The 18,517-nt window shown below is 37.7% G+C and overlaps 1 protein-coding gene across 3 annotated transcripts in view; it reads left to right on the forward strand.

Annotated features, from left to right (window-relative positions):
• Positions 1 to 18,517, forward strand: part of Znf521 (zinc finger protein 521) — a 269,708-nt gene that overhangs the window by 111,465 nt on the left and 139,726 nt on the right. For all 3 annotated transcript variants that reach the window (XM_027935670.3, XM_027935667.3, XM_071602833.1), the window contains one exon: positions 2,625 to 5,977. In XM_027935670.3, the coding sequence (XP_027791471.1) occupies positions 3,065 to 5,977 (2,913 nt within the window). In that variant the 5' untranslated portion in view covers positions 2,625 to 3,064. The remainder of the gene's footprint in view (positions 1 to 2,624; positions 5,978 to 18,517) is intronic.

The raw sequence follows: 18,517 nt of genomic DNA on the forward strand, positions 1-18,517 counted from the left end.
TTTATTTTTTTCCAAAAATAGCATTTCTTGTTTCTGCTCAATCCATTCTAACCCTTTCCCTCAGTCTTATGAATTCTGTAGTCTATTTCTATGTCTTTCCATTACAGGGACAAGTGATAGGGGACAGGAGACAGGGAAGATGATATTTCTAGCTCTCTTGAATCCCAGGTAAAAACTTGATCCTAACCTTCAGTTCACTTGACATGTCATTGAAATTTACAAGCTTAAGAGAACAGTTATGTAATAAGCATAGTCAGGCATGGACCACAGACAAGAACCTGATTTAAACATGGTGTCAGGGACTGCACACTTTTTATAATGGTCCATTGCTCTATAATTCTTTATGCATTTGTATAATAATATATCATACCCAGACACAGTCTACAATTTAATGATAAATTCACTTGCTAAATTTTCAAGCTTAATAGTTATTTCCTCCCAGTCTAGATGCATGACAAATTCTGATTCAATGTTTTCCCCCAAATGTACAAATGAGATGATGTGTTTGAAAATAATTTTAAGTGAAACAGCAGGATTTAAGCATAAAAGACAAATGTGAAGTGTGATAGGTTTTTATCTAGAATGCTGAGCAGATTTAAGAATTAGTAATTTTTTTCAGTAAGGGAAAATATCGCAAATTTTGATTTGGTTTAGGGATACCAGCTTTAGGGACATAACACCTTTTTAGGGAAAAACCAGATCATCTTGGGGCTTGGGGGTTTTATTTATTTATTTATTTATTTATTTTAAAATCGTCCTTCTGTGCATTGGGTGATGAGGTAAGTTTATCTGCATGTGTTCCTCATGCATTCATTTTAAATATGGAGCACACCTGCAATTATCAAGCCCTTTCTTAGGCTGGAAGCATGTTGGATTATGGAGTCATATAAATGAGGATGCAAAATCATGTGGTTTTCAACTCGTATGGCGGAGCTTTGTTGCAGTGGGCAGGGATCCAAGAATGGTGTTTGGTTGTTTTCTCAGGGTGAGAGGGTTGCCATCTGGCATTGATAGTGAGAAGGTCTTGTCATCAGTTTCTAGATGCAGGAAAGGAATGATCCTCATCTGTTTCCTGTGGATAAGGAAGAGGCTGACAATCTAGTAAAATCTTGTTACCTTAAAGAAAGCAGACGTGGAATTTGTTTCATAATGCTCGCCAGTTTCTGCTTTTATGTTCATCATTTCTCTTGCTAGCGAACTTTCATCTTGAAGAATTTAAAAACTTTCATTATCTGATTCTCACTGACGACTCTTGGAATATTCTAATAATATTCTAAATTGAGCCCATTATTCTAACCAAAACATGTTCCCCACTAGCTTCACTCCAGAGTCTTGCCTTTTTTCTGTACTTGGGAAAAATCTTGCTCTTTTGGAGGATGCATGTTTTGAAATTTTTTTCTGATCTTGAGTGATAGATTGTTTTGAAAAGCAAAAAGGTGGTTCATAACCTGTTTTGAGAAAGTCTTATTTTCTACTTGGATATTAAGAAGGCAACAGAAATAAGAGTGCTAGGAATATAGTTTTCTAGGAACATAGTTTTCAAGAAGCAACCTAACACAAGTACAATGTAGGGTTCCTTTATGGATAACTTGCGAAGTTTATATCTGGCTTGCAGTCTTGTTTGTCTTCTCTTTGTTACTCATAAATCTTTCAGCATTTACCATAATCATTTATCACTTTTCCTGTTTCCAGTTTTTCACAAGTTGCTTTGTCTCTGCTCACCTCAAAGTGCAGGTCCTGTTTAGCTAAGGAAGTTCAGGCCGCTGAAGCTTTTTGCAAAAGGAAGAAATGGTGGGCCACCTCTTGAACTTTCCAAACAAAATACACTATTAAAATCTGGCCCTTGCGAAACTCTCATTTTTTTTCTTGATCCTGGCTGATCCCAGCTACATGTAATATCGAACAGTACCCTTCTAACATTTAATAATCCATTTTCTGGCCTATGGTATTCGAATCTTTCAGTTATTGAAGAAATCCTGGTTGTCTTTCATTACACAAGATATAATTATTATTGTGTTTTCTGTCTTCTTTCATGTGCTTACTTTTTAATATTTTTTTGCTGAAAGCAATAAGGTCTGTATCAATAAGAACCCATAAAAGATTTTGGTCTTCAGAATTGCCTTTTTATAGAAAAACAAGCAAAATGCAGAGGGAATTTTTTATTAAATATTAGACATCTGGGTTGACTGCATTAATTTTAAATCATTCCTGTAATATTTCCTCTTTTCATTTGGTTCTTCAGATGCTCACATAATATGCAAATCATTTTAGAATGAATACAAAGGAAACATTAAATATATTAAAATCTGCATTTTAATAAAATTGTCAATGTGTAATATATACCTTGCTTCTAAGGAAGAATGATAAAAAAAAGTAATAAAAGGGTAATTTAGACATAGAACTATTTAATATCTTTTTATATTTTACAGCCCAGTAAAAAGTAAATGTAGAATAAAAGCTTTGGGGTCAGATTTGAAAATGTCTCACTCAAATATTCTTTTTTTTTTCCCCTTTCCTGAAAGGTTCAAGATGGTCCAACCATGCGTACTTGCTGAAATGGTACAGTAGACTCATTCATAATTCTCAGCACATGTAATGAAATGTTCCATTGCTTCTCATTGCAGATGGAGTGGATGTTGAAGATGATCCCACGTGCTCTTGGCCAGCTTCCTCACCTTCTAGCAAGGACCAGACTTCCCCTAGTCATGGAGAAGGTTGCGATTTTGGAGAGGAAGAAGGTGGCCCTGGACTGCCATACCCATGTCAGTTCTGTGACAAGTCGTTTAGCCGCCTCAGCTACCTAAAGCACCATGAGCAGAGTCACAGTGACAAACTGCCTTTCAAATGCACCTACTGCAGTCGGCTGTTCAAACACAAGCGGAGCCGAGACCGCCATATAAAGCTCCACACCGGGGACAAGAAGTACCACTGCAGTGAATGTGATGCTGCGTTCTCCAGGAGTGATCACTTGAAGATCCACTTAAAGACTCACACGTCCAACAAGCCATATAAATGTGCCATTTGCCGCCGTGGGTTCCTGTCCTCTAGCTCCTTACACGGACACATGCAGGTTCATGAGAGGAACAAGGACGGTTCCCAGTCTGGTTCCAGGATGGAGGACTGGAAGATGAAGGACACTCAGAAGTGCAGTCAGTGTGAGGAAGGCTTTGACTTCCCGGAAGACCTCCAGAAGCACATTGCAGAGTGCCACCCCGAATGCTCCCCCAATGAGGATCGAGCTGCCCTGCAGTGCGTCTACTGCCACGAGCTCTTTGTGGAGGAGACCTCCCTCATGAACCACATGGAGCAGGTGCACAGTGGGGAGAAGAAGAACTCGTGCAGCATTTGTTCTGAGAGTTTCCACACAGTCGAAGAACTGTACAGCCACATGGACAGTCACCAGCAACCGGAGTCCTGCAATCACAGCAACAGCCCTTCCCTGGTCACGGTGGGCTACACCTCCGTGTCCAGCACGACTCCAGATTCCAACCTCTCAGTGGACAGTTCAACCATGGTGGAGGCTGCCCCACCAATCCCAAAGAGTCGAGGGAGGAAGAGGGCTGCTCAACAAACCCCTGACATGACCGGCCCCTCGAGTAAACAAGCAAAAGTTACCTACAGCTGTATTTACTGCAACAAGCAGTTATTCTCGAGTCTTGCAGTTCTGCAGATTCACCTAAAAACTATGCATTTAGATAAGCCAGAACAGGCCCATATTTGTCAGTATTGCTTGGAGGTCTTACCCTCACTTTATAACCTAAATGAACATCTTAAGCAAGTGCACGAAGCTCAGGACCCAGGCCTGATTGTTTCTGCCATGCCTGCCATAGTTTACCAGTGCAACTTCTGTTCTGAAGTTGTCAACGACCTCAACACCCTTCAGGAGCACATCCGATGTTCTCACGGATTTGCAAACCCTGCAGCTAAGGATAGTAATGCATTCTTTTGTCCTCATTGCTATATGGGGTTTCTCACTGACTCTTCCCTTGAAGAGCATATAAGACAGGTTCATTGTGACCTCAGTGGCTCTCGGTTTGGGTCCCCAGTGCTTGGGACTCCAAAAGAACCAGTAGTGGAAGTCTATTCCTGTTCCTATTGTACAAATTCGCCAATATTTAACAGTGTTCTTAAGCTGAACAAGCATATCAAAGAGAATCATAAAAACATTCCCTTGGCCCTGAATTATATTCACAATGGGAAAAAATCCCGGGCCTTGAGCCCCCTATCTCCTGTGGCCATAGAGCAGACATCTCTTAAGATGATGCAGGCAGTAGGGGGCGCACCTGCGCGTCCCGCCGGAGAATATATCTGTAATCAGTGTGGTGCTAAGTACACATCCCTAGACAGCTTTCAGACTCACTTAAAAACTCATCTCGACACTGTGCTGCCAAAACTCACCTGTCCTCAGTGCAACAAGGAATTCCCCAACCAAGAATCCTTGCTGAAGCATGTGACCATTCACTTTATGATCACCTCAACCTACTACATCTGTGAGAGTTGCGACAAGCAGTTCACATCAGTGGATGACCTTCAGAAACACTTGTTGGACATGCACACTTTTGTTTTCTTCCGCTGCACCCTCTGCCAAGAAGTTTTTGACTCCAAAGTCTCCATTCAGCTGCACTTGGCTGTGAAGCACAGTAATGAAAAGAAGGTCTACCGGTGCACGTCCTGCAACTGGGACTTCCGCAACGAGACTGACCTGCAGCTCCACGTGAAACACAACCACCTGGAAAACCAAGGCAAGGTGCACAAGTGCATCTTCTGTGGTGAGTCCTTTGGCACTGAGGTGGAGCTTCAGTGCCACATCACAACTCACAGTAAGAAGTACAACTGCAAGTTCTGCAGCAAAGCCTTCCATGCCATCATTCTGCTAGAGAAACATTTGCGAGAGAAGCACTGTGTGTTTGAAACCAAGACACCCAACTGCGGCACAAATGGAGCCTCTGAGCAGGTGCAGAAAGAAGAAGTGGAGCTGCAGACCCTGCTGACCAACAGCCAGGAGTCCCACAACAGTCACGATGGGAGCGAGGAAGATGTGGACAGCTCTGAGCCTATGTATGGGTGTGACATCTGTGGGGCGGCGTACACTATGGAAACTCTGCTGCAGAATCACCAGCTCCGGGACCACAACATCAGACCTGGAGAAAGTGCCATTGTGAAGAAGAAAGCCGAGCTCATTAAAGGGAATTACAAGTGCAACGTGTGTTCTCGAACCTTCTTCTCTGAAAATGGCCTGCGTGAACATATGCAGACCCACCTAGGCCCCGTCAAACACTACATGTGCCCTATTTGCGGAGAACGTTTCCCCTCCCTTTTAACTCTTACAGAACACAAAGTCACACACAGTAAGAGCCTTGATACTGGAAACTGCCGGATTTGCAAGATGCCTCTCCAGAGTGAAGAGGAGTTCTTGGAGCATTGCCAAATGCACCCTGACCTGAGGAATTCTCTGACGGGATTTCGCTGCGTAGTGTGCATGCAGACTGTGACCTCCACCTTGGAACTCAAAATCCATGGGACATTCCACATGCAAAAGACAGGGAATGGGTCCGCAGTCCAGACCACCGGGCGTGGCCAGCATGTCCAAAAACTGTACAAGTGTGCATCTTGCCTCAAAGAATTCCGTTCCAAGCAAGATCTGGTGAAACTTGACATCAACGGCCTGCCATATGGTCTGTGTGCTGGCTGCGTGAATCTCAGTAAGAGCAGTAGCCCAGGCATCAGCCTCCCGCCCAGCACGAATAGACCAGGTTTGGGCCAGAATGAGAATTTGAGTGCCATCGAGGGCAAAGGCAAGGCAGGGGGACTGAAGACGCGCTGCTCCAGCTGCAATGTGAAGTTCGAGTCTGAAAGTGAACTCCAGAACCACATCCAAACCGTGCACCGAGAGCTCGTGCCAGATAGCAACAGCTCGCAGTTGAAAACACCACAAGTGTCGCCCATGCCCAGAATCAGTCCCTCCCAGTCCGATGAGGTAACTTGCCTTTCTAACATTTGCTATTTAACCTCCTCAAGAAACTATCCCCACTTTATGCTTGCACTCTCCACAGCCTTATTTATTGTCATGTGCCAAAAAATGCTTAGTTTGAAATGCAATGTTTTTTTTTTCCCCCATAGCCATTAGCTGGCAATTACTTGCTTCTTGATAAGCAGCATTTTGGCTTGAATGGTGCAAAACAGGACTAATTCCAGTCTCCCTAGGATATTGTCTTCTCTATGACTGAAGAGACCAGCACTCATGCCAACACCACTGAGATCTGGAATCTCAGCATAGCTTCACCGCGAGTTGAAATCCCCAGCTATGACTTGTGTGTATGGCAGAGAGATAATGACACAAAAGTAAGATAGTAGGAGCCAACACGCTGGCTTAGAGTAAATTAAAAAGAATATATATATTGGTGGATAACAAATTGGGTAAGGGTGGCTTTTTAATACTGTGTTGTCAACACTCACTGTTTTTCTTTGTCTTGTGGGTAGTGAGGAAAATACTTACTCGCAACAGGGTTTTTTAAAAGCCCCTGCATTTATTAAGCACCACATGCCCATTATCTGTTTAAAGGCGCTATCCCTGAGTCTTTCACTCTCTGGGCTTCAAAATTAATGTCGTTTCCCCCCCCCCCCCTTAGCTTCAGAGTACCGTAGTTTCATGTTTTCTTTACCCCGATGAGTAGAAGAAACAAGTTCATTTACAATGAAGCAGTTTTATAAGTCATCATTCCTAGAAGCTGAGCAGAGGATAGCTCCTTTTAATGTAATTTCTTTTTGCTTTATCACCTGGTTTCTAATAGCTCTTTCTACTTCCCTACCTGCCCCTATCTGGAGATCCATCCAAATGAAAACCCCAGGGAGATCCTTGTCCCTTCAGTTTGGGGTGACTGCATTTTCTTATCTTGTCTCTGCACTCACCCCCTCTTGGAGGGCTCCCTGCATCTCCCTGCAGATAGCCATCAGGCAGCTGGTGGGGGAGAGCTGAGGAGGCAGCAGAGAGCCCATCCTCACCAAATGTGGCATCTGTGTGACAGGCAGGCTCCCAAACTTTGAAGCTGCTCTCCCTTCTCCCCTCCCCAAGTAAATCTGCACTTTTCTCTCATTTGAATAAATGAAATCCTTTTAAACTGATGAAGGCAGCTGGGAGAACATAGTTTTGATCATGGCTCATGGGTGGGATCGAATACAGTAGAATCTTTTGTAATAATTATTAGTTGTTATAATCATGAAATGATTTTTTTTTACTCTTTTAATTTCAAAAGTGTTAAGCCTGAAGAAAAGTTAAATGAATAACGAGATGAACCCGTGTGTGTCATGTATACAGATGCCAGATTTACCAGAGAGGAACACAGAAACATTTTATTGTTCCTCTCCCTGCCACCCCCATCTCTGTCTCTGCAATTTTTTTTTAATTAGCCTGAGCCATATGAAAATAAGTTGTACATACTGATATCCTTTAAAATAAGGGCATTTTTTGTTTAACCATGATATTATTAACTAAGACAATTCAATTAATAAGAAATTAGATAAATGCAGAATATCATCAATAAGAGGTTCATATTAAAACTTTCCCAGTTGTATCCAAAATGTCTTATGTATTTTAGAGTAGTACAATAAGGATTTTTAAAAAATTTATGCAGAAATTTCTTCATTTCTCTTTCTAGAAGTTTGAATATTCATACTTAAATAGTGTGTAAATGTGATTTCAAATGACTGTGTATGTGTGCCTGGGTGTGTGATTGGGGTATTGGGCATTTAAAATCAAGCAAAACTAAGTGCTGGGCACAGTGGCACAAGCATGTAATTCCAGCGGCTTGGGAGGCTGAGGCAGGAGGATCACAAGTTCAAAGCCAGCCTTAGTAATTTAGTAACGCCCTCAGCAACTTAGTGAGACCCCATCTCTAAATAAAAAATAAAAAGGGCTGGGGATGTGGCTCAGTGATTAAGCACCCTGGGTTCAATCCTCAGTACCAAAATAAAATAAAATAAAGCAAAACTTGCTCCTCATGTTTGCTAATAAATTGTCTATAAAAAGGCATATGCCCATTTCTTCTTATGTATTTATGGTTTCTATTTTCTGATATTTATAAATTGCTACATGTTATAAATACCATTCGAGATGAAATATTTCAAAAGTGAAGACAGACATAGGAATAATATTTACACATAAATTGGGCTAGAGTTACACAAGAAGGAAATTTTATCCCTAAGACATGGTCAGTTCTTTAATTACAGCTAAAATCAATAATACAGCTTATCTGTATATGTATCATGCATTTACATACAATATTATTTAACATATTTTAAAAATATTTAAGACTTACAGTAGTGTTTTTTAAGTACTTGGCTACTAAGGGTCAAAAAATGATGTTTTATACAAAACAGTACTTTCCTATGAATCCTGATTTTTCCTGGCTTGAGACAGTGTCCTTAGTTGAATAGGTATTAGGATTCAGTTTATATGTTTCTTTTGTACCTCAACAGTATAGTAATGTGTTCAACATTTTCATCATCCACTATCACCATTTTCCAATTCATTAATACTATTTAAGTCATTAATTCTACATGACACTCTCTAAAGTTAAAAATGTACAGTAGATTATATTATTTGGACTGACATAGAAAATTATCTTACATATGGTTTTACAAAAAAGAAGCCTATGAGTATAATATGTTGCCAAGAAAAGGCCATATATTAAGTATTCATTTGTTCACATTATTGATTAGTCAAGTTAAACATGTAATTTCACATTATGAGTAGCATGTAAATTTTTGGCCAGACTAGGAAAAGAATAAGTTACTATATAGGTCTTTGTCAAAAGTAAAACATATTATTCAGGAATAAATTTTATCACAAAAAGAAATGTGATGTGAATATCTATTGGCTTAGTTGTGCCAGGTAGGAACTGAAGGACTGCACAGTATAGGTGATATTTTCATCTCATCTTCTTGCTGAGGATTGAGGCTTCTGAAGAGAAAAGAAGACCACAGGAGACAATCAGACCTAGTCTCACGGATATTGTGAGGAATAAGATTAGATTTTTCTGGATAGTGATTTATGATCACATAAGGATATTGGTAGACATTTGAATGCATCTTTCAAAAACTGAAAAAAAATATTGCTTGGCTGATACTAAATTATCTAATTAAAATGGATTTAAATTTAGATATAAGTAAAGATTGTTATATAAATTCATACAATTTTAAAAGAATCTATGAAAGACAAGGCATGTGGCACTCACAGAAGGCTAATTATAGGTAGCTGTCATGTCACAGAGTTATTTGGAATTGAAGACAGAATATCTGAAGTTGAACTTCATTTCTTTTGCTTAATGCTTTCTGAATTTGTGAGGAAAAAATTTTTTTGTGCCCCAATCCTATAATTATTAATCTAAATCTACTATGGAACTTTGTTTTGAATAAACTATTTGGGAAACTCATTCATTCTTTGCTCCTCAGAGGTTGAATATGCTATCAATTACCCATAACCTACAGTGGCCACAAATGGTGGTGTTAGTCGGAGACAGGCAGAACTCTGGTCATCTAGCTTTTTCTGCACACAGCACACCTTGCAGGGTTCCTGACATTTATGAGGTTTTGAATAAATGTCGATTCTTCTGGATTTGATGACACTGGCCTGGCTGTCTGGTCAGGTGCTGCCCCATCTGGACCTCAAAATGCCACCTCATGACTTTACATTTCTATGATAGATATTGGAAGCATGTGTCCTTCTGCTTCCATTTTTCCAGGATGCTTCATAGTCGAGTTTCTCTGAGGGACTGTTTACTCACATTTCAAGTCACACCATCCCCACCAGTCCATTGAAATTGCTCTTGCAAGAGTTATCATTCTCTTCTTGTTCCAAGATTTATGGACAGTGTCACCGAATGAAAACTAAAAGGAACAATGGAGGCCATCTGACCGAGCCACCTGTTTTACCCACAAAGAGACAGACCCAGATAAAATTGGGATTGTCTAAGAGCACACAGCTAGTAAGTGGAGGCTACCAACTGGTTCAGGTCTCCAACTCCAGATTCAAGATTTTCTTTTCATACTCTCACAGGTATTGTTTCTAACCACCATTTAAGCCTTGTCTTTTACACAAAATCATCCCAGGATTCCAGTGTTCTTTCCTCTTTCATTTCTTTTGCTCACTGCAAAAGATTTTCTGCTTCCATGACTTTACTGTAGCCGACTTCTCTAAGGTCTCTGCTGTCCTAATTGTACCAACGTAATGCACTTTTTATAAAAAGATATCTTAGTTACTGTTGTCACTAAGTACTTGTCTCTGTGGCCATTCTTTTTATTAAGCCTCTGTCTTCCTCCTAGCTCCCTTCATACTTCTGTGAGCATTCCGTCGCCTTCTCCTTCCTTTGCCCACTTGTATAATTGGTATCCCCATTGTTGTACCCTTCATGTGAGCTCATCCAAGCTCATAGCTTTGACTACCACCTTTTACTGATTATTCTCCAAATTTTGTCTCCAAGGGATGGGAAGAGAACTTTGTGAATTGACAGAAATATTCTATAGCTTGATTAGGAACTGGTTACACGACTGTGTGTATTGTTAGTACTCACCAGATGCAAAATTCACAAATTATTTTTATGGGAACTACACCTCAGTGAAGCTAAATAGAAAAACAATGGTATCTCCAACCCATCTCTTTCTTTTGAGCATGAGATTCATATACTCACTGTCTGCTGGACTATCCATGACCTTCAAACTCAGTGGGTCTAAAATCGAACTCCTCATCTTTTTCTAAACCTGATTTTTTTTCCTTATATTTCCTTTCACTCATAGATCCACTGATCTTCCCAGTCTCTTCCTTTTCTCCTCTCCATACCCACTTATGAATACTTCTTAACTCAACCCCTCTTTCCTCCTCCTCTCCATATTTCAGGTTCAGTCTCAGATCATCTTTCACAGTAACATGAATTGGTCCCTGTGACTTTCGTCTTATTATTTTTGAATCTGTTTATACATAGCTGCCAGGGCAATCTATCAAAAACACAAATCTGTGTAGCATGTCACTTCCTATTTGAAGCATTTTTAAGTGCTCTGAACCTCCATCACTGTGGGACAATATGATATTTATTATGATAGAACAGGACCCTTCAGGTTTGGACCCCTGAACAAGTTTTCCCTTCCTATCCTGATCCTTAGCTTATTCTGTAATTGGAAGCACTTTAACCCACACTCCACATCAAGGTGCCTCTGTCTTGCTAAGGTTGTTCTGTTCCTTCTACCTGAATGCTCCTGGATGTCTTCCCTCTTCCATGAGGGGTCCAGCCTACTCTTTTACTGGAGAGCAGCTGCTCTAGAAGCCCTCCAGGGACCCTGACTTTCCACCACACACACCTCCCTACTCCTTGAATACCCTTTAATGATGGTATGTAGTAAGTATTATATAAAAATTGCTACATTATAATTATCTCTTTACATTTTTCTTTTCTTCTCATGAATTTCTTGGGGAAGGAACTTACTTAGTCTCATACATCTAATACCTAAAACAGCACCATACCTATGGTAGGCAAGTGCCTCAATGCACGGTCCCTTCTAGAGCTCTTCTCCTGTGCACCAGGACACCTGTCCCCCTAAGCATTTTTATGCAGGAAGCCCCTGGCACAGTAACAGGAACCTAGAACATGTGTGTTAGGCATAGGATTGCTGTTTGTATTTTTACCCCATTTGGATGGACTCAGAGTGTTGTTTCATTGACATTCTGCCCTAGGCTTTGTGAGCATGGGTTCCATGTGCTGTTTGATCCCAGTCCATCTCAAGGTTTATTTCCCAGTGAAGCTGCAATTGCTCCTGCCATGGCTACCAGTTCTCATTCTCCAGGTTAGAGAAAGAGTCTGTGTTCATTTCCTCTGTGGCATTAGGCCGAGGGGCAGCTCTTTCCTGACATCCTCTCTGACTTTGTGGCATCCTTCTCCCAGTTTATTTTCCACTGCTGCATTACCTGGTGTTCCTCATGCTCTGCCCTGGTTTTCTGCTCTGTCTATTCTTGATGGGCAGCTCCTCTATTCATGTTACTGTACTATGTCTATGGAAAGAGTTTCCAAATTTGTATTTCCTACCTAGATCTCCTGTTCATTTCAGTGAAGCTTCACCTATCAATTTGCATCTCTCTTAGGTGTGTGTACATACCACACTGGTGATTCTCTTTCCTGAAACTTATTCTTCCAGATTTCCATCATTTTAATAAAGGGAAATACCCGACACCCAATTACTCGAGCAAGAAACCTGGAAATCATCTCAATTCCTCTCTTCTCTCATTCTCCTCATCTAGTCTATTAATAAGTACAAATGTCTTCAGATGCTTCATTCCCTTTGCCCAGCTCCAGAGCCATCATCTTGGTCCAGGCAGTAGCATTTCTTGCCTGGATACTCAGTTGCCTTTCCTTCATTTTCTACTGGCTTCCAATCCATCCTCCATGCTGCAGTTGGAAGTGATGATGTTTACAATGGCTTCCCATTTACTTAAAAAAAAAAATGACAGCATATCGCACCAGCTTAGAAGCCTAGGCACAGCCTGGCTCTGAGAGGCTGTTCTGTCTTTGTTTGGGGGACTTCTTCTCATGCACCGTTTCCAACTTCCTGAAGAGGAATCAGCCTCTGACCCGCTCTACATGCTTCCTCCTCACCAGGGTGGCTTTTCCCATCAGCTCCTCAGATTCACTGGACCTTTCTCATTTGTCAGGTCGACCTTCCCTGAAAATCTCATCTAGGCTGGTCTCTTCCTTCCTTTGAAAATTGTCCTTATTGGTTTGCTTCTTTTCCTTTTTCACATCTGAACACCCATCAATTTATCCTAATGGCTCAGTCAACAGAGTTAAAGAATGTAGTGTAAGTACTTCAGAGTAACAAAAACAGTGTTTACTTGTTTGCAGGTACATTTAATACATAGTAACTAAGACATAGAGATATTGTTTATTTTGTTCAAAACTATTTAGATGTTTTAAAATGAGCTTTGATCTAAACAGATATGCTTAAAAGGCTTGAAGTTTCTAACAATTCAGAATTCATCTTTAATATGAATATCTGACTTAGGTGGCTGAGAGTCAACATTCTCCCTTCAGGATTCTTGTTGTGAAAATGGCAATGTACCTGGTGATAAGTCAAAACCTACTCAAGTTTCGGAGTTCTGTTTTACATTATTTTGCGTAATAAAATTGCCATATGGAGCTGAAAAAAAATAGAAGGTTGAAGAAAAACTTTAAAGTTTTTGTATTTAAAATTGCTGATACTAAGTTTTGCTAAGTATTCAAAGAACAAAAATAAATGGGGGTAAGCTCTCTCTAAATAAACGGTATTTAAAAATTAAGTAGAAGATTTCTATGACCAAATAAATTTTAAGATTCAAGGTGTTCTTGAAATAGTCTGAATTGGCTTTGCCATGTTCAACCTGCCATTGTTGTTGTGTTCAATATTTGCTTGGTATGTACCAAGTACTAGAAAAAGGAGTTAACGACCCTGGAATGAGTATCAGGGTGTGGGATCTGGAAGCAGTTGCCTCATGTTTATTCTGTGTCACCAGCCCCATGATCACCTTGTGTGGACCAGTGTCCCACCCCACTACCCACCTTAGATTTTCTGTGCTCACCTCCAGTTCTGAACTTTCTTGATGATGTTTTCCCAATGGTGACAGTATCTTCTTAGAATTTATAAAAATTTAAAATAGGAATGTTTTTGTGTACAACCATGAATCTTGCATTGCTGTCTATAATATTCATCTTTTCAGTACTGGGCTCAAAAATTTTGGAATCACATAGTCTTAGAACTCTGTCGAGGAGGAGCTTTTATATTTTTGGCTAAAATTGTATCAGGACGGAAATTAGTTAAATATCTACTCAAGATGATTTTGAATAATCAAAAGCTACATTTGGGATCTCTCATTTCTATATGTCTCTCTCTCTCTCACGTTATAGTTTTCTGTTACATGTACTTTGTATTCTTAACAATTTAACAGAGAACCTAAACTTGAGAACCTTTGCCAAAGACTTAAAAAATCCCAAATAGGTAAGTTCCCTGGTTTATACTTTGTTTTGGCTGTTTTACATTTTTTACCTTTTTATATCTGTATATTTCTGAAGCTTTTATTATTAATCCACCTTTCTTTTCTCCTCACTCGCATTTTCCACTTGCTTCATTTCATCTCTTAGAGATGAGGAAATATTGTTTCAGGTTCCCCCCCCCCCAACCTTTAGTTAACTCCTCATCTTCAGCTTCCCTGGAGATTCTGATAGCCCTTTAATCAAATCACACCATAATTTCATTGTTCTCTCATTTTGATCCATATTTCATCCTTCTCCTGGCCATTCTTGCCTGAAACTTTGTCTCTGCTTCCTGTGTGTTCTCGCTTTTGCTAACTTGCTCAGTCCCACACTCACAGGGTACTACTGATTTTTGTTTTCTTATTTATTTATTTGTTTCTTGGCTCCTGTCTCCAGGACAAATGTCAACTGGTCTCCTTTACTCTTTTCCTATCCTAAAGTAAGTTTCAACACATTTAAAAGATGAGGATCACACGGGTCACATTCTCTGACTATGATACAAATAAGTTATAAATGAAAAAAGTGTTTTAAAAACTTTGTAAATTTTAAAGTTAAAAATTAAAAACAAAGAAGGCTTAAAATATAAATTAAAATATTTACAATTAAAAGATAATTACATTTAAAAAAAACTTGGGAGATGTAACTAAATCAGTACTTAGAATGTTATTAGAAAATAAAATGTATATTAGAAAATTAGAAAAGCATATTATCAATGAATTAAAGATGCAAGTTGAGATATGAAGAACAGAACAACAAAATAACCCCATACAAAGTAGAAGGGGGAAAAAATCACACTAAGAGCAAAAGTATTGAAATAAAAAACAAAGGAGGGGCTGAAGTTGTGGCCCAGTGGTAGAACACTTGCCTAACATGTGTGAGGCACTGGGTTTGGTTCTCCACACCGCGTATAAATAAGTGAATAAGGTAAAGGTCCATCAACATTTTTAAAATATTACAACAAAACAAAGAAACAACAAGAAAGCTAACAAAGTAAAATTTAGGTTTTTTTTAAAGAATAACAAAATTCATAAACCTCTGGTGAGATTAATTAGTAAAAAGCATCATAAGTAAATAATATTAATAATGAAAAGGAGAAACATCTTCATACATGCAGAAGTTAAAAAGATAATAGGACAATTACTAAACATATCAAAATGACGCTACTTAAAAAAGAATTCAAGTGTTGTTTCTTTGAGAGAATGAAGAATAACTAGAATTCTCTGGGAGTTTAATTTCATACAACTATTTTTGAACCTTGGTCAGAATATACTGATGGTAAATACCAGTCCATTTTATGCCCATCAATTTTATTTCTAGGTTCATATTAAAGAGAAATTGGGGCATATATTTACCACAAGTTATGAATAAGAACTGTCTAGTAGTTTTATGAATGTAAGGTTCCAATTGGAATCAACCGAAATGTCCATTAAAATAGAATGAATATGTGCATTTGTATAATGGTACACATTCATCCTATTCAAAATAGAATACTACACAGAAGTAAAGAATGAACTCCTGCTCTACAGCAACCTGGATGATGCACATACAAAATGTTTAAAAGAAGGCACCCACACATACAGATGATGACATTTAAGAATGGGCAAAACTAACCTGTGATGATTGAAGCTAGAGTAGTTACCTCTGGGATGGAACCAATTGGAAAGAGGTAGGAAAGTCTTCTGGGAATTGGAAGTATTCCACCTTTGCTCCATGAGGTTGTTAAACTGTTGTGTACACATGTAAGATCTCACCAAGCAATGCCCTGAAGAACACTTCAGTTTAGTATACAATCGTTATTTTTCTATTAAAATTTTACAAAGAATACTAAAAATTGCACAAGAATAAGAGAATACTATACATAACTTTATGCTACTAGCTAGAAGGTTTCAACTATCTGGAAACACTCTTAGGATAATATGTTATCAAAACAGGCTCAAAATGGGGTGGGGAGTACAATGATATCATGAACATTATAGAGCTTAATAAACTCTTGAAAATCTTCCCACAAAGAAAACACCAGACCCAGCTGGCTTTCAAAGAGAGTTTTCCTTAAGCATACACATAATTCTAAAGCTGTGCCAGAAAATACAAAAAGAGAGAACACTTCAACTTGTTTAATGAATATGGTCTAATGTTGGTATAAAAACCAAAGATGGTAAAAAAAAAATCTAGAGCAAATTTACATCTAAAAAATTGAAAAAACATATAAATTAAATGCCCTATGTATAAGAAATAAGATTATATTTTATGATTAAAATGTACTTATCACAAGAATATAAGGTGTGTTCAATCTCAGAATATCTATTTATTTAGTTTACCACATAAACAAATTAAAGAAGGAAAATAAATTCAACATCTTTCATCATATAAAAACTCTAAAATAAGAATAAACAGCAGTTTCCTTAACCTAAGAAAAATATTGTTGGGTAAACATTATAATTAGTGGAGAAATTTTAATGCAATGAATATTTTCACACTTGTGGGAGAATATTATTAACAAAGGTAAAATGAAAATAAATTTAAGTATTAAAATGAAGCATAAAAATTGAAAAGAAATTAAACTAATGTGGAGCATACATTTGTGTATAAAACAATATTCAAAGATTCTAAAGATAATTATAATAAAACTTTAACAAAGTTGCTAGACATCAACTCATTTAAGTCAGCCAGTTATTTATGCTGGCAAACCCTCAAACAAGCAAAAACCCTAGAAAATACAAGTTTTAAAATAATCTTATTTGTAATAGGCAGAAACATTTAAGTATAGGAGAAAGAAATCTTACAGAATGTGCAAAACATTTCTGGAGAAAAATAACAAAACATTATTGAAAAATATTTTTTAAAAACTAAATAAATGATCTGCTGTAACTTGTTCATGGATAGGAAAATTCATTATTCTAAAGTTATCAGTTATCCCCAAAAAGGTTCAATGTTATTTGAATGAAAATTTCATTGGTTTTTAAATACGTGTGTGTGTGTGTGTGTGTGTGTATTTGGAACTTGACAAGAAGATTCCAAAATGTGTATGGAAGAATGAAATGTCAAGAATAGCAAAGATACATCTGAAGGAAAAGACTAGGCAGGGAAGTATTTGTCCTACTATCTAGTCAATTTATAATCAATCTGCAGTAATTAAGATGGCATGATTAGTCTGTAGAACCAAATAGATTTCAGCAAAGAGATATCACACATAAATAACTTCAGTGTAGAATAGTCTTTATGGAGAATGGATGGAGTATTGAATTTATTATGTATATGGGGAAAAATTGAATCCCTACACACATATATAAATTTTTTCTATTCACGTGTATAAACACTTGAAAGACAAAACTATAAACTTCATGGAAAAAGTATAGAAAATATTTATGTGACTTTAACTGAGGTAATGATTTCTTAAACAAGACCACACAGTATAAATCACAAATAAAATGATTTGTGTAATGTTGATATCAAAACCAAAGAGAGTAAAAAAGGAAAATCTATACCAATTTTACTTATAAGTTATAACATTGAAATTTAAAAAATAATAATAAATTAAACCACCATGTATACAAATCAGATCCTATTTTATAATTAAAATGGGTTTTAACACAAGAAGTGAGTTCAATTTCAGGAGATCCACTTAAAATCCATTTTAAATTTTTAAATAAAATTTAACAAAATTTCTGTTTTGGTAAATGAAAGTCACTACTTAAAAATTTTTTAAGGATTTTTTTAAAGTTAAAGTTACCATGAGTAAGTTAAAATTAAATCTACAAGATAACATTAATGTGTATAACTGGAAAAATTATTTCAAAAATATGTAAGTAACATCCAGAAATCAATAGGAGAGCACAAATTACCAAATAAGAAAATAAGAAAGTAACATGAAGAGGCATTTCATATACAGAAAGTATTAATGTTATATAAACATAAGATAGTAGGTTTTCTCATTAGTAATATAGGAAATGCCAATTGAGACAGTAGTGAATTGTCTGAGAAGGCCCCTAGGAAGGTAGGCAGGGGGCCAGGCATATAGGTGGTTGTTTAATAGTTGCTCTTTATATATTACCTTTTGTTATAAATCATCTTTATAAGCCTTTATATTTAACAAAAATAGAACTATAAGTGCACAATCAACACCACTCATCATATATAGAAGATTTATATAAAACTAAAACAATAAATACAAAATACTGTTTTCAAATTTCTAGACGTTAGACTCATACCTTCAAAGACTGTGTGCCTGAAACCTGTTCTTTCATTGTTGCAAGCAAGTTTATCAAGTGTTGTAGATGCATTAAAGACATATTAACATCCCAGTAAGACTTTTTTCTTTTGTGTAATTAGAAAAAGCAGTATCCACACTCCCTATGCCCTTAAGGTGGGGCATATCTCAGACTTTAGGGAGTAATATCCTGTGATTTTACTGTTTTATTCCTTTTCTGGTTCTTCAATTTAAGATAACAGACTTATTAATTACTGCTATA

Source organism: Marmota flaviventris, chromosome 16 (assembly GCF_047511675.1).
Source record: "Marmota flaviventris isolate mMarFla1 chromosome 16, mMarFla1.hap1, whole genome shotgun sequence".
Lineage (NCBI taxonomy): Eukaryota > Metazoa > Chordata > Mammalia > Rodentia > Sciuridae > Marmota > Marmota flaviventris.